Below are 16,243 nucleotides of genomic sequence, written 5' to 3'. Positions count from 1 at the left end.
GCAGCCCACGCTGTCTCAGCTGAGAAGCCACAGGCCGATGTAACATGATCCTACCCTGGCAGCATCAGCGCCAGAGTAAGGAAGAACACCTGTATGAATGGTGGGACTTACCATAGCTGTACCACTAGGGGCACATTCTTGAGCAGCGTTTTAATAATGGACGCTGTACCAAACGTTTCAATTTCAATCACTTTTATTGCTATAAATACCTTTTGGTGGGAAGTCTGCTGGAAGAGGCTTCCGGGTACCATTTAGGGGAAGTCAAACTTGTGACTATAAAAGTTTGATAGGTTTTTATCAAACCTGTACTGACCTTCTCACCTTTGATATGTCTTTCTAAAAAATGATATAAACTCTTCCCAGTGAAATGGATTCGTGGTCAGTGTGGCAAAGAAACCAGGAAGATTCTGGAGTTTCTTCTATAAAGGGTTAAGTGTTTTATGACTTCTCACTTAACCCTCACAATTTTTTTTTCTTTCATCCAGCACCGAGGATTAAACCCAAGGCCTTTTGCACATGGTATGCAGGAGTTCTATAGAACTACATCCCCACTCTTTTGAATGTTGAAGATCTAAATTGCCTAAGCTGCCCCTGAATTTGTTAGCCTTCCTCCTCAGCCTCTCAAGTGGCTGGACACCATGACCTACCCTTCAGTTTTATTAGCCTCCTTTATAGATAATAAGAACTTTCGGGTAAGTACAGGAACCCACACATCTTCATACTGCCTGGCTCTAATTTTTGCTAGCAGAGGCCAAACAAGGATGGTGCTGGTTATCCAGTTTGAATTCGTTTTGTCTTGAATCAGGGTTTTTCTGTGTAGCCCAGGCTGTCCTGGAACTTCCTCTGTAGACCAAATCGGCTTCAAACTCATAGAACCACCTGCCTCTGCTGGGATTAAAGGTGTGTGCCACCCTGCTTTTCCAGACTGCTTTAAGCTGCATGAGAACAGCTAGACTCCACACAGGTGTACCTGGCTCAGAGCAGACAGGATGGCCTATTGGAGTGAATCAAATGCTGCCTCTACAGCAGCCACCTCAAGAAAGATTTGCTTAGGAAACTAAACTGGTTTTTCCTTCCTCATTTCTTTTCATGAAGACGGACTCTCACTGCATGGCCCAAGCTGTCCTCAGTCTCCTCGGAGCTGAGTGTGACTCAGTGTGACCCAGCTTAGTCTAGCACATGGTAATCAGTAAGGACATGAACGCAGAGGCGGGTGTCGTTTAAAGGCCATCACTTTAATGTGGCGTCTTCACCTGTGCCTGCTCGGCCCCTCCGACATCCTTCCCTGCTGAGTCAGTACTTCACATGCCCAGAGCCAGCAGAAACTTGTATTTCACTTCCCCAGACTTCAAAGGTCCAGCACTGGAGGTCAGAGAGCTGACAGGCAAACGGTGATGGCAGACCGCCTGGTGTTTCTGGGATTCTTCTCACGCCGACTTTAAAACCTCCAAAAGAAGGTCAAGGAGCACAGTAGGGCTGCAGCTGCCTCGTCCGTCAGCTGCTAATCTTGGGTGCTTACATTTCTAACTCAAGTGGTAACCTCTTCACCATGGACGAGGGCTTGAGCACTCCTCGTCAGTTCCCCACAGTAACAGATAACCCTGCAGTGTGAGTGGCACTGTAGCTGGCCAGTGAGCTGGCCACTGCTACCGCTGTGGGGCCAGGCCCGCCTCATAGCCCTCTGTCTTCATGTCATTGAGCCCGAGCTCCTCATTTTGGTCAAAGGTGCGTTTGTACCGCTCGACCTTCATCTCTGGATCGTCTTCAGGTGCATACACATTCTGCAGGGCCAAGAGCAGACAGACGACGGTCAGCGCCTGTGCAGCCCGCCATCCCCTCCCACGGCTGACTCTCAACCTCCGAAGAAATGCACAGGATTTGCAGGGTCTCTAGAGCCCACGGCTACATTCTGCAAAAGTGTGTGTGTGTGTGTGTGTGTGTGTGTGTGTATGCTAGTATCAAACCCAAGCCCCTGTACATGCATACAAGTGTTTAACCCCCAGTTCTAAGTACTTTTATATATGGGCCTTCCTATAAAAAATGTAGCCAAAGTTGGTGATTGCTTATAATCTCAGCACTCTGGAGACTGAGGCAGAAAGATTACAAATTTAAAGCCAGCCAGGCTACATAACAAAGACTTGTCTCAAAAAAAAAAAAAAAGGTTTTGAGGGAGGGGGACCACAATGATCTTAATTATGTGAAAAACTAGGCCAGTTTTGCCAGGCCCATCAGTGCTCATTAATACTAAAGTAAGGAGGAGGCCCCAGGTTCAACACAATTTTGCTGCAGTTTGATATGGATCAATTGCCAGATGTTTGCTTGCCCGTTCAGCCAACACCTCTCGGCTTTCCTGTCCTGACCTCTGGCCAGGTTCCTATTGCTCCTTACTTCACAGTCAGATGCAGAATGGAAGCTCCAATGCTGAGGGTGAGAATAAGAACAAGACAAGCAGACCCAGGAAGAGGAGGTCCTACTTTCTTATATATTCACTCTGTACCTAGGGCCCTGAGCACGCTAGCCAGGTAAACAGTTACTCTTGGCTTTTTCTTCACATTATTGTATCTTAAGACAGTCTTGAAAATCGCACAGGCTGGTCTTAAACTTTCCATTTTCATGGCCTTCTGAGGACCTAAGATTGCAGCCCTGCACTAGGTCTTTGTTACACACACTTGGGAGTCCCACTATCACCACCTTCCCCTTTCTTCCTTACCTTCCAAGTCCTGCCCAAGGCCCCAATTGAAGACTTAACAAGGCTTTCCTTGTTAAGGGCTATCATGCAAATTCTATAAAGTTCCGAAAATATGTCTCCATAGAACCACCAGGAAGGCCTAACTTACCTGCAGATAACTGTTTCCTGCTGGATCATTCATGATAAAGTGGGCCTTCATCTTGCCCTCGATGATCTACAGGAGAGAGGAGGACTTAGCAGGTAACTCTTACAAAGATCCTGGAAGGAAGAGGCTATGGCTGCGAGACAAGAGCCAATCCAGTTTACAAAGTGCAGTTCCCAAAAGTTTAAAGAAAGGGAAATTAGGATTGCAGAAATGGCCTGGGTCCTCTTACCTGGCCCAACTTCTGGCTAAACTCCTGCAGTTTCTCTGACTGGTCAGGATTAGAGCTGTCGCCCAGTGTGAATGGGTTCTTGGTTACCTGTAGCACAACAGCTGGATTACTACAACACAGACTGTATGGGTCATTACGCTGAACCACAAACCAGGGGTGGGGAGCAGTGGACTCCCAGTGGGAGAAGCCTGCTCTCCATATCCCACAACGCCTTGCTCACTTAGGGGAGGGGAGGAAGGTGGCCCGAGAACAGGACAGGAGAAGATGTCTATGAGACTGCTTTGCCAAGAAGGAAACTGGCAGTAGGGACTGGAATCCAGTAGCGTTCTTACAGTATCTAATCCCAATATGGAAAAGAAATGCAATGTACAATTCACAAAGAAAAGCCAGGCAGTTACTTGGCCTGCAGTGCCAGCACATGGAAGGCTGAGGCCGAGAGGTGGCAGGTGTGTGTGTGTGTGTGTGTGTGTGTGTGTGTGTGGAGTGACCTCAAGGCTAGCCTCAATTATATCGCAAAGCCATCTCTCAAATAAATAAAATAAACACATTTATAAGATCTAATATAATTTTGCACTACTGTTTAGGAAATACCGACAAGAAAAGTCTCCACATATTCACTACAGATGTCAAAAAGACCCCCTTCTATTTTGTAATGAGGTAAATGACTTAAGATCACAAAATAACTACACTGGCCCACTGCTAGCCTTGAGAATTTCCATTAAAAATTCCTATAACTGCTGGACAGTGGTGGCGCACACCTTTAATCTCAGCACTTGGGAGGCAGAGGCAGGTGGATTTCTGAGTTCAAGGCCAGCTTGGTCTACAGAGTGAGTTCCAGGACAGTCAGGGCTACACAGAGAAACCCTGTCTCGAAAAACCAAACCAAACCAAACAAACAAACAAAATCCTATAACTAATTTCTCTTCCTTCTCTTCATAATTAATACTCAAATCTCTTGAATGAGCTTTTTTTTTTTTTTTTTTTTTTGTTTTTCAAGACAGGGTTTCTCTGTGTAGCCCTGGCTGTCCTGGAACTTACTTTGTAGACCAGGCTGGCCTTGAACTCAGAAATCCACCTGCCTCTGCCTCCCTAGTGCTGGGATTATACTCGTGCGCCACCACGCCCGGCTTAAACCAGCTTTAAGGCAAAGAAATCCCCAGTTATAAGTGACAAAACAGAATTTGGTTTTGGTAGGAGGCATTTGGGATAGGGTCTCAGGCTGTCCTCAAATCCTGTCTTCTTGCCCCAGCTTCTCAAGTGCCATCATACCCGGACAAACAATGTTACCCCTTCCCACTGCCAAACTGCTAACAGAAGCGATGCAGCACACTCTGCACTCACCAGTTCTCGGATGTCTTTCAGCAGTCCTTCTAGAGTGGTGAACTTGCCCCCAAGTACAGCCATTCCCAGTTCAAACTCAAGCTCTGGGATTTCCACACTACAGGTCTCAGACTATAAGACAACAGGTCAAATTTACAATTAAATCACAGGATGGCAGCATAGCTTCATCCAAGAGCCCTTGTCTAGTATTAACAGAGGTCCCAGGTTCAATCCATAGCACTAGACAGATGGACAGACATACAGAGAGACAAACTGATTTAAAACTAGGAACAAAGAAAGCCAACCAAATTAATAAACCAGTGACAGTTTGAAGACAAAGTTAGAATGTTAGTTTACTCTTAATACCTGGCTAAAAGCCAGGGCCTCACTCCCCCATCTGAACCAACACGAAGTTAACATAACAACCTGAAACTGAGTCACACCTACAAGCTATTGTACCTTGTCATTAGGGTCAGAGAAGAGCCCATATAGCCAATAGAAACTAAAAAGCAGCCACGTCATTGCTCAGGAAGACTGGGGCCACCTTCTGAGTCTGTAGTCCCAGTCATGGAAAAAGCTTCCTCAGGGTCACTCAAGCCCAGGGGAGTTACAGGGTTCCTTGTGTTCTTAAGCACTAAGATGATCACTTCCTCTAGACTGAAGCGGCTATACGACAACAGCTATTTTCCAAGTAGGCTACCTTGAGGAGGTCTCTGGTCATGTCTGAGGGATCTGTGATGTGGAGGGTGATCCTGGTACCCAAAGGTTCTACAGCTCCTCCGGACTTCACCTGTGGAAACAACGGTCAGGAGCAGGTCCAGAGAAGAGCCCAGGCCTCACCTGCTGCCACAAAGACTTGGGCTTTATGTAGGCTCCCATCACCAGCTTCCCATGACGGAAGCTCCTAATCCAGCAAGGGCATCAGTGACAGAAATAGAAACCATCAAGAGTCCACAGAACACTGCTCCGCCCTGGTGGCATGCCAACTTTAGGCAACTGCCAAGAAACCCTGAATATACCTTAAAAAGAAAAAAAGAAAAGAAAAGAAAAAACCCTGAGACTGTCAGAGGATGAAAGAGGCTTGTAAGCATTTCAGTCCATCCCTGCATTTGCTGTCATAATCTAGGAATTTAGTCAGGGCTGGGACATGGCTCACTAACAGCGCTCTTGCCTTGTCTGCATGAGGCCCCAGGTTTGCTGTTCACTGTGTCCCCATAACTTAAGTTTAATCAGCTTATGCTCGATACACTTAGGAATGAAGGCTTACAACCTCCACAGCAGCCACCAAATCCATTCCCGACAGCTCCCCTGAGTTCTTCACTGAGTCACACTCTGTCCAACCTCCAGCCTTCTGAGAACCACAACCCCTTCCACAAGGTCAGTTTTCCGTCCATCTTGCAATCTTGTATTTCCAACTTCTCTCTAGGCTAATTCTCAGCTCCTTCAGTGGCTCCTCCCCAGCACTAAGCCCCCAAAAGACCCAAATACAGCTGATGCCCATCCTCAAGTAGATTCAGGAAGCTGGCAGACTGCTACAAAGGCGTTGCCCCTACGCCAATCTTCTCCCACCCACCTCATTAGTCCGATGCCCACAATTCTCACAGTTGGTGGCCATGATGATAACCTCTTTAAAGTGGGGGATTTCTGGAAGATGGAGTTAAAGAAGTCTATCTGCTTCAAGGAAAACACCCCCACCCCCACCCCCAAGGAAAAGCAAAGCCAAGTCCCACACAAACAGATGCAGGACCCAAGAGTACAATAAACGGGCCTGTGCTCACAAACACGGAGACCTGGCCACACTCAGAAGCCAGGTATGCAGTATGTAGCTTCATTAAAGGTTCATCCTCACCACTGAGGATAAAGCACTGGCTTTCCCTGAAGGGAAGGCTCCCGTCTGTAATATAACGTTCATGCCCGAGTCAGCTGAAGAGCAACCCAATTGCCTGCTGAAAGATACGGACAAGCTTCATGTTGGTCTGAGCCGGAGCGTTGCACTCTGGGCAGTTAGTGTTGAACTGGAGCACCTAGGACATAATATAGGGGCACAGACTGAGCATCCCCACCCCTTCGAGCTGAAGACATCCCGCAGGTGGTCACCCATGTGAGCTGTGATGGTGACACACTGGACATTCGTCAGTCTCTACCCACAACTCCACTATGGTCTTCAAAGGGAGCCAGCACCACTCACTTCGTTTCTAAGGTCTTCCTCTTCCGCCTTCTCCTCTGGTGCTTCTGCCTGAAAGAACAGAGGCCCAAACCACAAGTTGGCAGATAGACCTCAGCCTACAGTAGAGCCCTGCCCTACTTAAAGAGGGAGAGAATGCCTTTGTTCCCTGTAAGGTACCAAAGGACACCTCAAAGGACAGATGGATAGAGAAGCCAAAGCAAATCCCCAGACAAGAGAAAGACGGGGCTCAAGGCTGGGTTCCTGTGACTGACACCTGCTTTGTGAGCGTGATAAAAGGCCGAGACAGGATGCATTGGATGATGGTGGCAGCAATAGCAAAGTGACTTCAGTGACTTCAGGACCCAGAACACAGGGCAGCCCCAGAGCATCCCTCTGACTTAATCAGTCCACTTACTTGGAGCCCCAGCATCTCAGCTTGCTGTGGGGTTCGGTCATAGTATGTGATCACCAAGGCATTATCTTTCTGGGGAGCATGTGGGTTTTCTACAAAGCTGTTTCCCGAGGGATCATCAATGACCTGACAAATAAGAGAGGAGAGAGTAAGATAAACCATATATAACTTCCATCCAGCGCCAGAACACACTAGAAAAATCCTGCTCCACTTTTTTATCTTTAGGTTGGGCTTCAGCATAGCCTAGCCTGGCCTATACCGTGCTATGAAGTCAAGGATGAGTCCAAACTCTTGATCTTCTTACCTCTTCCACTTGCCAAGCTCCATGGTTACCAGCATCAGTCAGTGCCAAGGGATGCTCGCCTCCTCCTTACACTGAAAGTGGCTGCAGTAGCCCAGTACTTACCAGTGTGAAAGGGGAAGCCATTTGCTTTAGGTCCTTCAGTTTGCCAATGAACTCATCAATTCTCTCTGCGATGGCACCTTCCACTGCCTGTCAGGAACAGGATGAAAACTGCAGACTTGGCAGTACACCCCACACCCCAACCCTCCAACAGCCATATCCCTCCAGTCAGATCCTTAACATCCACTTAGACTGGGAGCACAGGGACCTGAATTTTATAGTGAGACACAAGAAGCTCATCTGAAGTTTATAAACGATGCTGGGGGTTAGGAGGCGGGCTTATTTTCTTATTTATTATTCCACTGCACTGTAACTTCGTCTCAGTGGGGAACTGTTGTAACAGTGGGGAACTGTTGCTTCTGGCTCACAAAGGTATCTGCCATCACATTTACATCTTACATCACACGGGCACATAACACATAATTAAAAAGAAATTCCTTTAAAAATCCAAAATTCTGTTATGCCTCTCTAGCCAGTTAGAGACAGACAGCAGCAATGTGCAATGACATTATTTCTATAATAACAAGTACAGATATAAAAGAATCCTCAGGAAGCTGTAGAGAAGCCGAAGACTCTTCAAGATAATGTGACATTATCTGAAGTGCAGGAGGGCACACCGAGACGTGGGCTGGGGACAGCACAACATGGAGAACTAGCTCCTTTATGTGCTCAATCAAAAAGTTCCCCAACATTTGGTCTGATACAGTTTGACTCATCCCTACTCACCCGTCGTGTGGGCTGATCCTGTTCCAGGCCAGAGATCGCACGGCTGATGAGTCCTTCAACAGTGGTCAGAGCTTGTGGTAAATGAAACATGAGACAAGTGAGTGCTGACGTGCTATCACTTGTCTGTGTGACCCTCAACACTTTCCCTGAACTCTGCAGGCCTCCTTCTCCTCATCTATAAAGCTCTAAACTAAGCACACCGTGGTCTGTCTCACTACTGGACTCTTAAGAGATTTAATTAGACGGGCAGTGGTGGTGCAGGCCTTTGATCCCAGCACTTGGGAGGCAGAGGCAGGCAGATTTCCGAGTTTGAGGCCAGCCTAGTCTACAGAGTGAGTTCCAGGACAGCCAGGGCTACATAGGGAAACCCTAAAAACCAACAAAACAAAACAAAACAAAACAAAAGAGAGAGAGAGATTAACTATAACTTTTTACTCACATTAAAACATGAAAATCCACTATAATTAAATGACCAAACACAAGCCACTAGGCGTGACCTGGACCAGGCTTTGAAAGAAAATAGGAAACATCTCAGCTTGTGAACAGCTCACACACCTCACACACCTGATCTTAAAACTCACCTCCCTTCTGGCTGAAGGCTGGAATCTCAAAATCCAGCTCGGGGATCCTTGTGGTGGCAGAGTCTGTCTTTACCACTTCTCTGTTCATGTCCTGGACAGAAAGCAAACCGTTCTAGCTAAAGAGGTCAGCAATAAAGCTTGGGAAATAACCAGACCATCTCTCCATCAGATGCCAACCCAGATCTTTCTTCTTCCCGCCTTCCATTCAGAAGAGTCCAAACTACTTCAGGATAGTACACATGGTGTCAGCCTGACTACCCAGAAGGTAAGAACACCACCCACAAAGCCCAGCTCTTCCACATAAATCCCATCACTCCCACAAAATTCGCAAAGCACGTTCACCACTCAAAGCAGCAGAACCGAGGCCAGCACCACCGACACCACTGTCAAAGGACGACACTAAGGGCTTGGGACAGGTCTGGTGAAGGGCTGATGGTCCGATTGGGGGCTCTGACCCCCAGTGCGCTCTCTGAAACCGTGGGGGTACCTTCTCTGGTCTGCGCTCACCTCTTGGCTTCTCACGGTCAAGGTGTAGCGCACTCCCTGGTCCTGGATCCTGCCTGCAGACTGGATCTCCGTGTTGTTCCAGCCACAGTGTTCGCAGGAAAAGGAGCTCACGATGATTTCTCTAAAGAAGGGGATCTTGGTGAGCAGAAGTCGCGTCGTGCCCTAGGGAAGCAGAAGCGGCGTTGGGGAGAATGACTTCAGCTTGTTTACACCCTGTACGCCAGAGCTGCCTCTGGGTGCACGGCTGGGTGGTTCCCCGGGCTCAGACTCACGTTCCGGTAACAGTTCATGCACAGTGACTCGATCTCGGTGGGCTGTTGCTCCTCATCCTCGGCGCTGAGGGGCCGGAACAAAGGCCCGGTGGCTGGTGACGCAGCCGCAGCGGGCGAGGGCCCGACGGCGGCCCCCGGGTGTCCCGGCTGCACAGCCCCGCTGGCAGACATCTCCCCACGCGTTGCTCCCGCGGCGGCTTCCGGCTTCCGCGGCCCCTGCGACCTCACTTCCTCCAGCCCCTGTTCCCGCCCCTTCTTAAAGAGGCCGCAGACCCTGCGTTTCCTAGGTCAGTCTCTGACAAAGACTTCCGGTTCCTAGACTGCACTTCCGTAACTAGAGAAGACCCACACTGGGCTGGAGAGATGGCTCATCGGGTAAGAGCACTGACTGCTCTTCCAAAGATCCTGAGTTCAAATCCCAACAATCACATGTTGGCTCACAACCATTCATAATGGGGTCTGACGCCCTCTTCTGGTGTGTCTGAAGACAGCTACTCGTGAGTAGCTCGCTAGTTGTGGCTTCTCTATACGGGTAGCCTGTTTGTCCCCAGGACTCCAGGTCTATGTAAAATGCCCCGGTTGCTTTGGAATCGCCTAGGCTGTGCCCCCACGGGCTGGTGAGATGGCTCAGTGGGTAAGAGCACCCGACTGGTCTTCCAAAGGTCCAAAGTTCCGAGTTCAAATCCCAACAACCACATGGTGGCTCACAACCATCGGTAAGGAGATCTGACTCCCTCTTCTGGAGTGTCTGAAGACAGCTACAGTATAGTTACATATAATAAATAAAATAAATAATTAAAAAAAAAAAACTGTGGCCAGACCTTGCCTGGGTCCCCTCTCCTGTTATCTAGCTTCTCCCCTCCCTGACTCTCTTTCCCCCAGCTCCTCACTTCTGTCCTTTTAAACACCGCCCCTAACTCTAAATACACTGCTCTTCTTTTTACTCATTTTTCTCATTCCCCCCACCGCATTCGCTGTCTTAATCTCTCCTTGTTTCCTAACAAAACACCCTACTTTATCGGGTTTTTTCAAATTTCCTTTCTAGCGCTTCCTCTCTAAGTCTTGGACCACAACCCAGTCACATGGCTGACACTGACTCTATCTACAGGATTGAGGGTAACAAGGGTGTGGTTGCGTGGAGTGCAGCTTCACAGAGGATCTGTAGTGGGGAGGTATCGAGCATCCTGTGCAGAGAAGGCTGAGCTGGGAAGAAAGGGTGCTGAGCTGGGCTTTCCTTCCCCGCCCCTGTCTTGTTTCACTGGTCCCTGGCGATCTTTGATATCTGAGTGAGTGTGTATACGAAAGAGAGTTAAGAGTTCTTAGGTCTCCGAGCATGTTGTTAACCCTAGTACTTAGGAGACAGAGGCAAGTTGATCTCTATTAATGTGAGGCTAACCTGATCTACATAATGTATTCCAGGCCAGCAAATACTCTGTAGTGAGATCTGTCTCAAAGAGAGAGTTTTTATCAATCCCAAGAAGAGAGTCAAGCAGGCATGAGGAATCTGGAACATGGGACCAAGGGTAAGGGGATCCTTCAGGGATTTCAGGGAGAGCATGTTTCCCCATTACACACTCCATCACATGTTCTCTGCATCATGCTCTCCTCCTGCTCCCTTCCAACAAAAGCTCTCATGACAGCCCTGGGGAGACAGGAGTTCCTCTCCGTGGACCAACTGTAACAGCCAGCACCAGGCTGCGAGAATTAATCCACGCTGTCCTGTGATCCGTAGACTGTGGAACAAGACAGCCTCCTCCCCACCCAACCCCATCAAATGTGACAGCCATTGTCTAGCCAGGAGTCCTACGGCAGAACTCGCCCAGAGTGGACCAAGAATGGAAAAGAGACAGAAAGAGCAAGTGAGGGGTACAAGTGGATGGTGGGTGTGTTCTGAGACAGAGGGGAAACAATTGCTCTCAGACATGGTCCAATGAGAGTCACGCCAGACCAACAACGTTCCATCACGAGCATCTATTTCATTCCAACCAAAAGTCAGTTCCACCCTGAGAGTCAGGAGGTAGGGACTGTATGATGAGGAAGGCACACAGTTTGTTCTGTACAGGATTTTTTTAGAAGCCCTCCTTCATCGTGTGGATGGCTCAGTTCCTTATCTGGATTCAGAGTTCTCTAAGGAAATAGGGGCTCTGCCCGGTCCCATCACTGGACCCACCAGCAGGACCACTGGCAGGGACGTACACACTCCATCACATGTTCTCTGCATCATGCTCTCCTCCTGCTCCCTTCCAACAAAAGCTCTCATGACAACCCTGGGGAGACAGGAGTTCCTCTCCATGGACCAACTGTAACAGCCAGCACCAGGCTGCGAGAATTAACAGGAGCCCAACTCCAGGTTGTAGTGGCATGGGTTTCCAGCACGGTCAAGCACTGGCTTGCGGTCAGTCACCCCACACACCATCTCCCACTCCTGTCACCTCACTCTTGCTACTTAGGATTGCCAAATGAGTACCAGAAGCTGGGTTTGCAAAGCCTACTGAGTGTAATGCCCCTGAGTAGGGGAGTTGAGGAGGCTGGGTAGGTTGGGACAGCAGCACCTTTGGTGGTGTGCAGGACCCTCCACCCTCTGCCTAATAGACCATGCTAGCGGCTCAGGGTCCAGACAATGAGCTGGAGGGTTAACCGGAGTGACCCTCAGGGTCACTCAAATGACTATGACCCTGGTCTTGAAGGCCATAGGCAATATCTTCCCACAGGTCGTCCAGTCGGCTCTGCAGTCTGCTCAGGGCCTTATTACTGTCTGAGTGTCCCAGCTCAGGAGCGAAGGCGCTGTGGCTAGGCGGGGGTGGGGCTAGCTGGTGCTGAATTTCCTCTGTCTCCTGGTCAATGGCCTGAGTAAATGCAGCAATCTGCAGGTAGGTGTCATGCCGAAAAGCCTGCAGTCTCTGGCGGACCTCCTCGGAGAGAGCCTGAGGGTCCAGGGAATCTCCATCTTCCGCCCCATCTGTGCTGACGCGGATGAAGGCACTGAGCTCATCGCGCAGCTGGTCCAGGTTGCGTTGGATGCTGGTGTGCAGGTCCTTCGCCTTACGTGTGAGTTTGTGGGACAGAGTCTGCACGCAGCGACTGAGTCGCGCGGGGCTGGCAGCTGCGTGAGGAGCGACACTGCGGTGCAGCTCCTGCACGTGGTGCCCAATTCCAGTCACCAAGCGTTCTGCGTAAGGGTGGAAGAGCTCTTTGACTCGGTCGGTATGGTGCAGCACTCGACTCTGCATGTCCTGCAGCAGGTTCAGCGCCTCGTCCACGCCCCCCAGGAGCTGAGCCTTGGTGTCTTCTCCCACCACGCGCAGCTGCTCCTGCAGCTCCTGCACACTCAGGCCCACCTGCTCCATCAGCTCCGCCGTGTAGGGTTTCAACTGCTGCCTCAGGCCCTCCAAGTTCCAGCCTACCTGCTGGTGCTTCGCAGCCATGTAGGGCTCCAGGCGCGAGCTCACTTCCCCCAGCTCCTGCTGCAGCTGTTTCCGAATGCCTTCTGGGTCCTGGGCCAGCAGAGGAGGCTCCTTCCCAGGCCCTCTCAAGGGTCCCAGCTTTTCTAGGTAATTGTTCATATTGTAGAGGTCTTGCTCGAAGCTGCCTTTCAGGTTCCTGGAGAAGGAGAAAGACAGAGAATCAGGCCATTAGACTGCTAGCATTGAAATCTCCCTTTCCCCAAAGCTGTGGGACACTAATATTTTGCAGAAGCCAGGACAGGAGGAGTGGCCCCAGAGCCTGGTCTTTAGTCCTGACCCCAGCCAACTTCATTGTTACATTCAGAACACAAAATGGCATTCGGTCTTACAATACCATCCAAGAAGGTGTCACACACACACGCCAAGATTCACACCATCTTGTCATTCTGTGGCATGCTAATCTCAGGTGCCATGGGCAGGAGAAACTTGGACAAGAGGGTGCCCAAGATGACTGAGGTGTGTTTGGTTCTATAGGCAGGGCTGGTTCCTTCAGCTTCCATGTTAACCACAGAGCCAAGGGATCATCCCACAGTAGGGCTGTCTCGTGCCCTCAGCACAGCCTTGCCCAGGCTACTTACTCCTGTGCCAGCTTCTGTGGCTGGCCCATCACGCCTTTGCTCCAACTGTTTTGGCTGAAGTAGTCCCAGAGGCTCTTCCGTGCCTGAGTGCTTGCGAACACTGCAGAGGAAGATGAGACAGTTAAGGGCCAGGCCCCTCAGCCCATCCTCCATCCCAAACCCACACTGCAGTGGGCCAGAAGACCCACCTGCGAGGAGGGCGAGGGCCCAAGTGATGACTGCAGCCATGCTTTCCACGATGGCCCCTGAGAAGGAAGGTAGATGAAGGCTTGATCAGGAGGAGAGGCAAAGCCAGGGACTAGATCTAGGAAGCCTGGTCTAGGGGGTGCCTGCCCCAAATCCCGATAACCCTTCCCCAGTGTGTAGGTAACATCATGTCAAAAGCTCCAGAGAACTGAACTAGGCACTTGCGGGGACTGGGGGTGGGGGAGTGAGGCAGGAGGGAAGAGATGACTTCCTCAGACAACAGGGTTGGATTGCTCCTTACCTCGGTCACAAAGTAGGGAACCTGGAACTCAGGCTGCCCTAGAGAGATGACCCACCCACCTCAATGCAATCTAGCTCCCTCGTTTGCCTGTCTTCCTGCCTCCGAGCCCCTTTTAGGGATGAGGACTGGTACACACAATTTCTGCTAGCCTGTATCTGCAGCTCTCTCCTACCTTTGCTGCCACCCCACCCCCACCATCCCTGTGCCATGTAAGCTCACCTGCTCGGTTCTGGGCACAGAGAGCAGACACTCTTACTTTATACTCTAGGCGCCAGGGAGTCTGACAACAATTCCTCTGAGCAAACACCACGTGGAGGGTCAAAGAAGGATGACCCCAGCTGGTTACTAGCACACTCACCTTTTCCCCTTCTCCTGGCACTGTTGGGGTTAGTAAGCTCCCCAGCCTCAGGGGGGCTGCCCCAGTAGACAAGTGGCTCCCTCGAGCCTTTACTAAGTGTGGGCAGAACCCACCCCCCAAATCCTGTGACCAGCAACCGCCCCACTTACTGAATGACTGGCCAGCCAATGAACACTGCTTGTCTGTCCACTGCGGGCCCTGCCTTTACTTAACTCCCCAGCGCCTTCTGCACTAGCCAGCTGGCCAGAGGGACAGTGTCCAGGACTGGCTAGAGCCTGGGCTGGCCTTACTTGTCCCACCATGGCCACTGTGACAGCCTGAGAAGAGCCAGTACTTACAGGGTTACAGACCTATGGCGCCTAGAGTATAAGTGTCTCCAGGATTGAGCTGGAGAAGTCAGGTCCTGTTGAAGATGGATGGGGCAAGCTGCATCTGGGTCAGAGACTTTGGGTATCAGAAGTTAGTCCCCTCAAGAGTCTTCCCTCACAGGGAAGGCTGGGCTCCACCCCCTTGAGCTTCCGAGGAGGGAAGCCGGGAAGCCCAGATGTTTCTCTTATGACAAGCTTCTTCCATAGGCTTGCATGGACATACCTGAGTGCTTCATCCTTTCTCTTCAACCTCCAGTCGGTCCCCCTGCCTCCACCCACACGCTGTTCCCGTCACTTTCCTCAGAACTTCCCTCTGCCCTTCACCGTGACCAGTTCAGCCTCCTCCCTTGTCTCCACACAAAACTTCTGCCATCCTCGATCCACTTACCTCTCAGGCACAGGGGGATGTCTGCCTATAATCACGGCACTGGGGAGGCTGAGGCAGGAGAATTGTAAGTTTGAGGCCAGTCTGGGCTGCTGTGGGAGGTCCTATCTCAAACAACAAAACTAAGAAGAGAAAAAGAAGCTGCCAAGCTTCCCACTCTGTCCCAGCACATGGGTCGTTAAAGAAGGGTTGTAAGCTGTACTTACCTAAAATATACATAGTCCAGAGATTGATCTCAAACACGGCATAAAACAGGATTACAGGCGTGTGCTTGGAATCCTGAGACAGGGAAACTGCAGGGACCTGAAGGGGACAGGAACTCTAGAATCAGAATGGAGCCTCTCACCTAGGCAAGAATACCTACACCATTACCATGTGCTATACATTAGGTTTCAAAACTGGGGCAGAAGGCTGAGGTGCCTATTTAACATATCAAAGTGGGTCTGGCCCCCACATTCGCCCTGTTACAGGACCCTCCTGGCTGGCATACTCCACCCCTACCCTAGGCTTCTCCAACCCAGGGAGCTGTTCTACCCTATATAATCCAACCATTTTGGTTACCCACTTTTTTTGTGTCTTTGTGCCTCCTGGCTGCACCCCTCTCTCCCCCCCCCCCTTATCCCTCCCCCTTTCCTCTCTTCCCATGTGGCCCAGCTCAGTCTGGCCTGTCTAGTCTCTTCCAGATGTCCCCACCTCTGGCTCTGCTCTCCCATATATCTACTATAAACTGTCTCCTCCACCACAGAGCTAGGATCAGTCATGTTCCTTTCCTTTCGCCTTTTTTATTTTTATTTTTTCATTCACTATAAAGGCTGCTGACATAGCTACGATTTCTTTCTTTATAGATGCTTTATGTTAAAATAGAGACGGAGATAGAATCTCAAGCAGGGACTCCTTGCTTTTACCCAGACACTGCTTGAAAATCTCAAACACTGTTTACAACAAAGGTACCCTCCTTTCCTATATCCCCATGGACTAGACTTTTGAATCAATTATTATACTGATAAGATAGTAACGTCAAACCTCATCCAAGTCCTATGTATGACTGCTGTAAAAACAGTGAGCCACGCCTCTCTTGAGGAGCCCACACCTGAACACATCTTACATTTTTCTGAATATTTATTTCTCCTAATATTCATGTGTTAACCTATA

General features: G+C 49.9%; 2 protein-coding genes across 5 annotated transcripts; both read right to left on the bottom strand.

The window, feature by feature from the left end:
* Positions 1–175: 175 nt before the first annotated feature.
* Zpr1 (ZPR1 zinc finger) lies at positions 176–9,755 on the bottom strand. Of its 3 annotated transcripts, none has more exons than NM_011752.2 (14): positions 9,452–9,755; positions 9,180–9,341; positions 8,673–8,763; positions 8,092–8,162; positions 7,369–7,455; positions 6,966–7,088; positions 6,572–6,619; positions 6,341–6,407; positions 5,957–6,027; positions 5,084–5,173; positions 4,405–4,515; positions 3,064–3,150; positions 2,838–2,903; positions 176–1,781 (listed from the first exon to the last, which is right to left on the bottom strand). In NM_011752.2, the coding sequence occupies exons 1-14, from the start codon at positions 9,620–9,622 to the stop codon at positions 1,647–1,649; spliced, it is 1,380 nt and encodes a 459-aa protein (NP_035882.1). In that variant the 5' UTR covers positions 9,623–9,755; the 3' UTR covers positions 176–1,646. The 3 variants fall into 3 exon arrangements, 1 of the variants encoding a protein (NP_035882.1); XR_003947859.1 differs by having other exon boundaries at positions 1,215–1,781; positions 6,233–6,407; positions 9,452–9,750; XR_003947860.1 differs by lacking the exon at positions 5,957–6,027 and having other exon boundaries at positions 1,215–1,781; positions 6,233–6,407; positions 9,452–9,750.
* A 1,142-nt stretch (positions 9,756–10,897) lies between these two features.
* Positions 10,898–14,211, bottom strand: Apoa5 (apolipoprotein A-V). Of its 2 annotated transcripts, none has more exons than NM_080434.4 (4): positions 14,200–14,211; positions 13,682–13,738; positions 13,494–13,593; positions 10,898–13,051 (listed from the first exon to the last, which is right to left on the bottom strand). In NM_080434.4, the coding sequence occupies exons 2-4, from the start codon at positions 13,719–13,721 to the stop codon at positions 12,085–12,087; spliced, it is 1,107 nt and encodes a 368-aa protein (NP_536682.2). In that variant the 5' UTR covers positions 13,722–13,738; positions 14,200–14,211; the 3' UTR covers positions 10,898–12,084. The 2 variants fall into 2 exon arrangements, with proteins under 2 accessions (NP_536682.2, NP_001335024.1); NM_001348095.1 differs by lacking the exon at positions 14,200–14,211 and adding an exon at positions 13,981–14,186.
* Between the last annotated feature and the right edge of the window lie 2,032 nt (positions 14,212–16,243).

The sequence above is a fragment of the Mus musculus genome, chromosome 9, assembly GCF_000001635.26.
Source record: "Mus musculus strain C57BL/6J chromosome 9, GRCm38.p6 C57BL/6J".
Lineage (NCBI taxonomy): Eukaryota > Metazoa > Chordata > Mammalia > Rodentia > Muridae > Mus > Mus musculus.
Note: the sequence above shows the minus strand (reverse complement) of the source record. Positions and strands in the feature narration are given on the sequence as shown.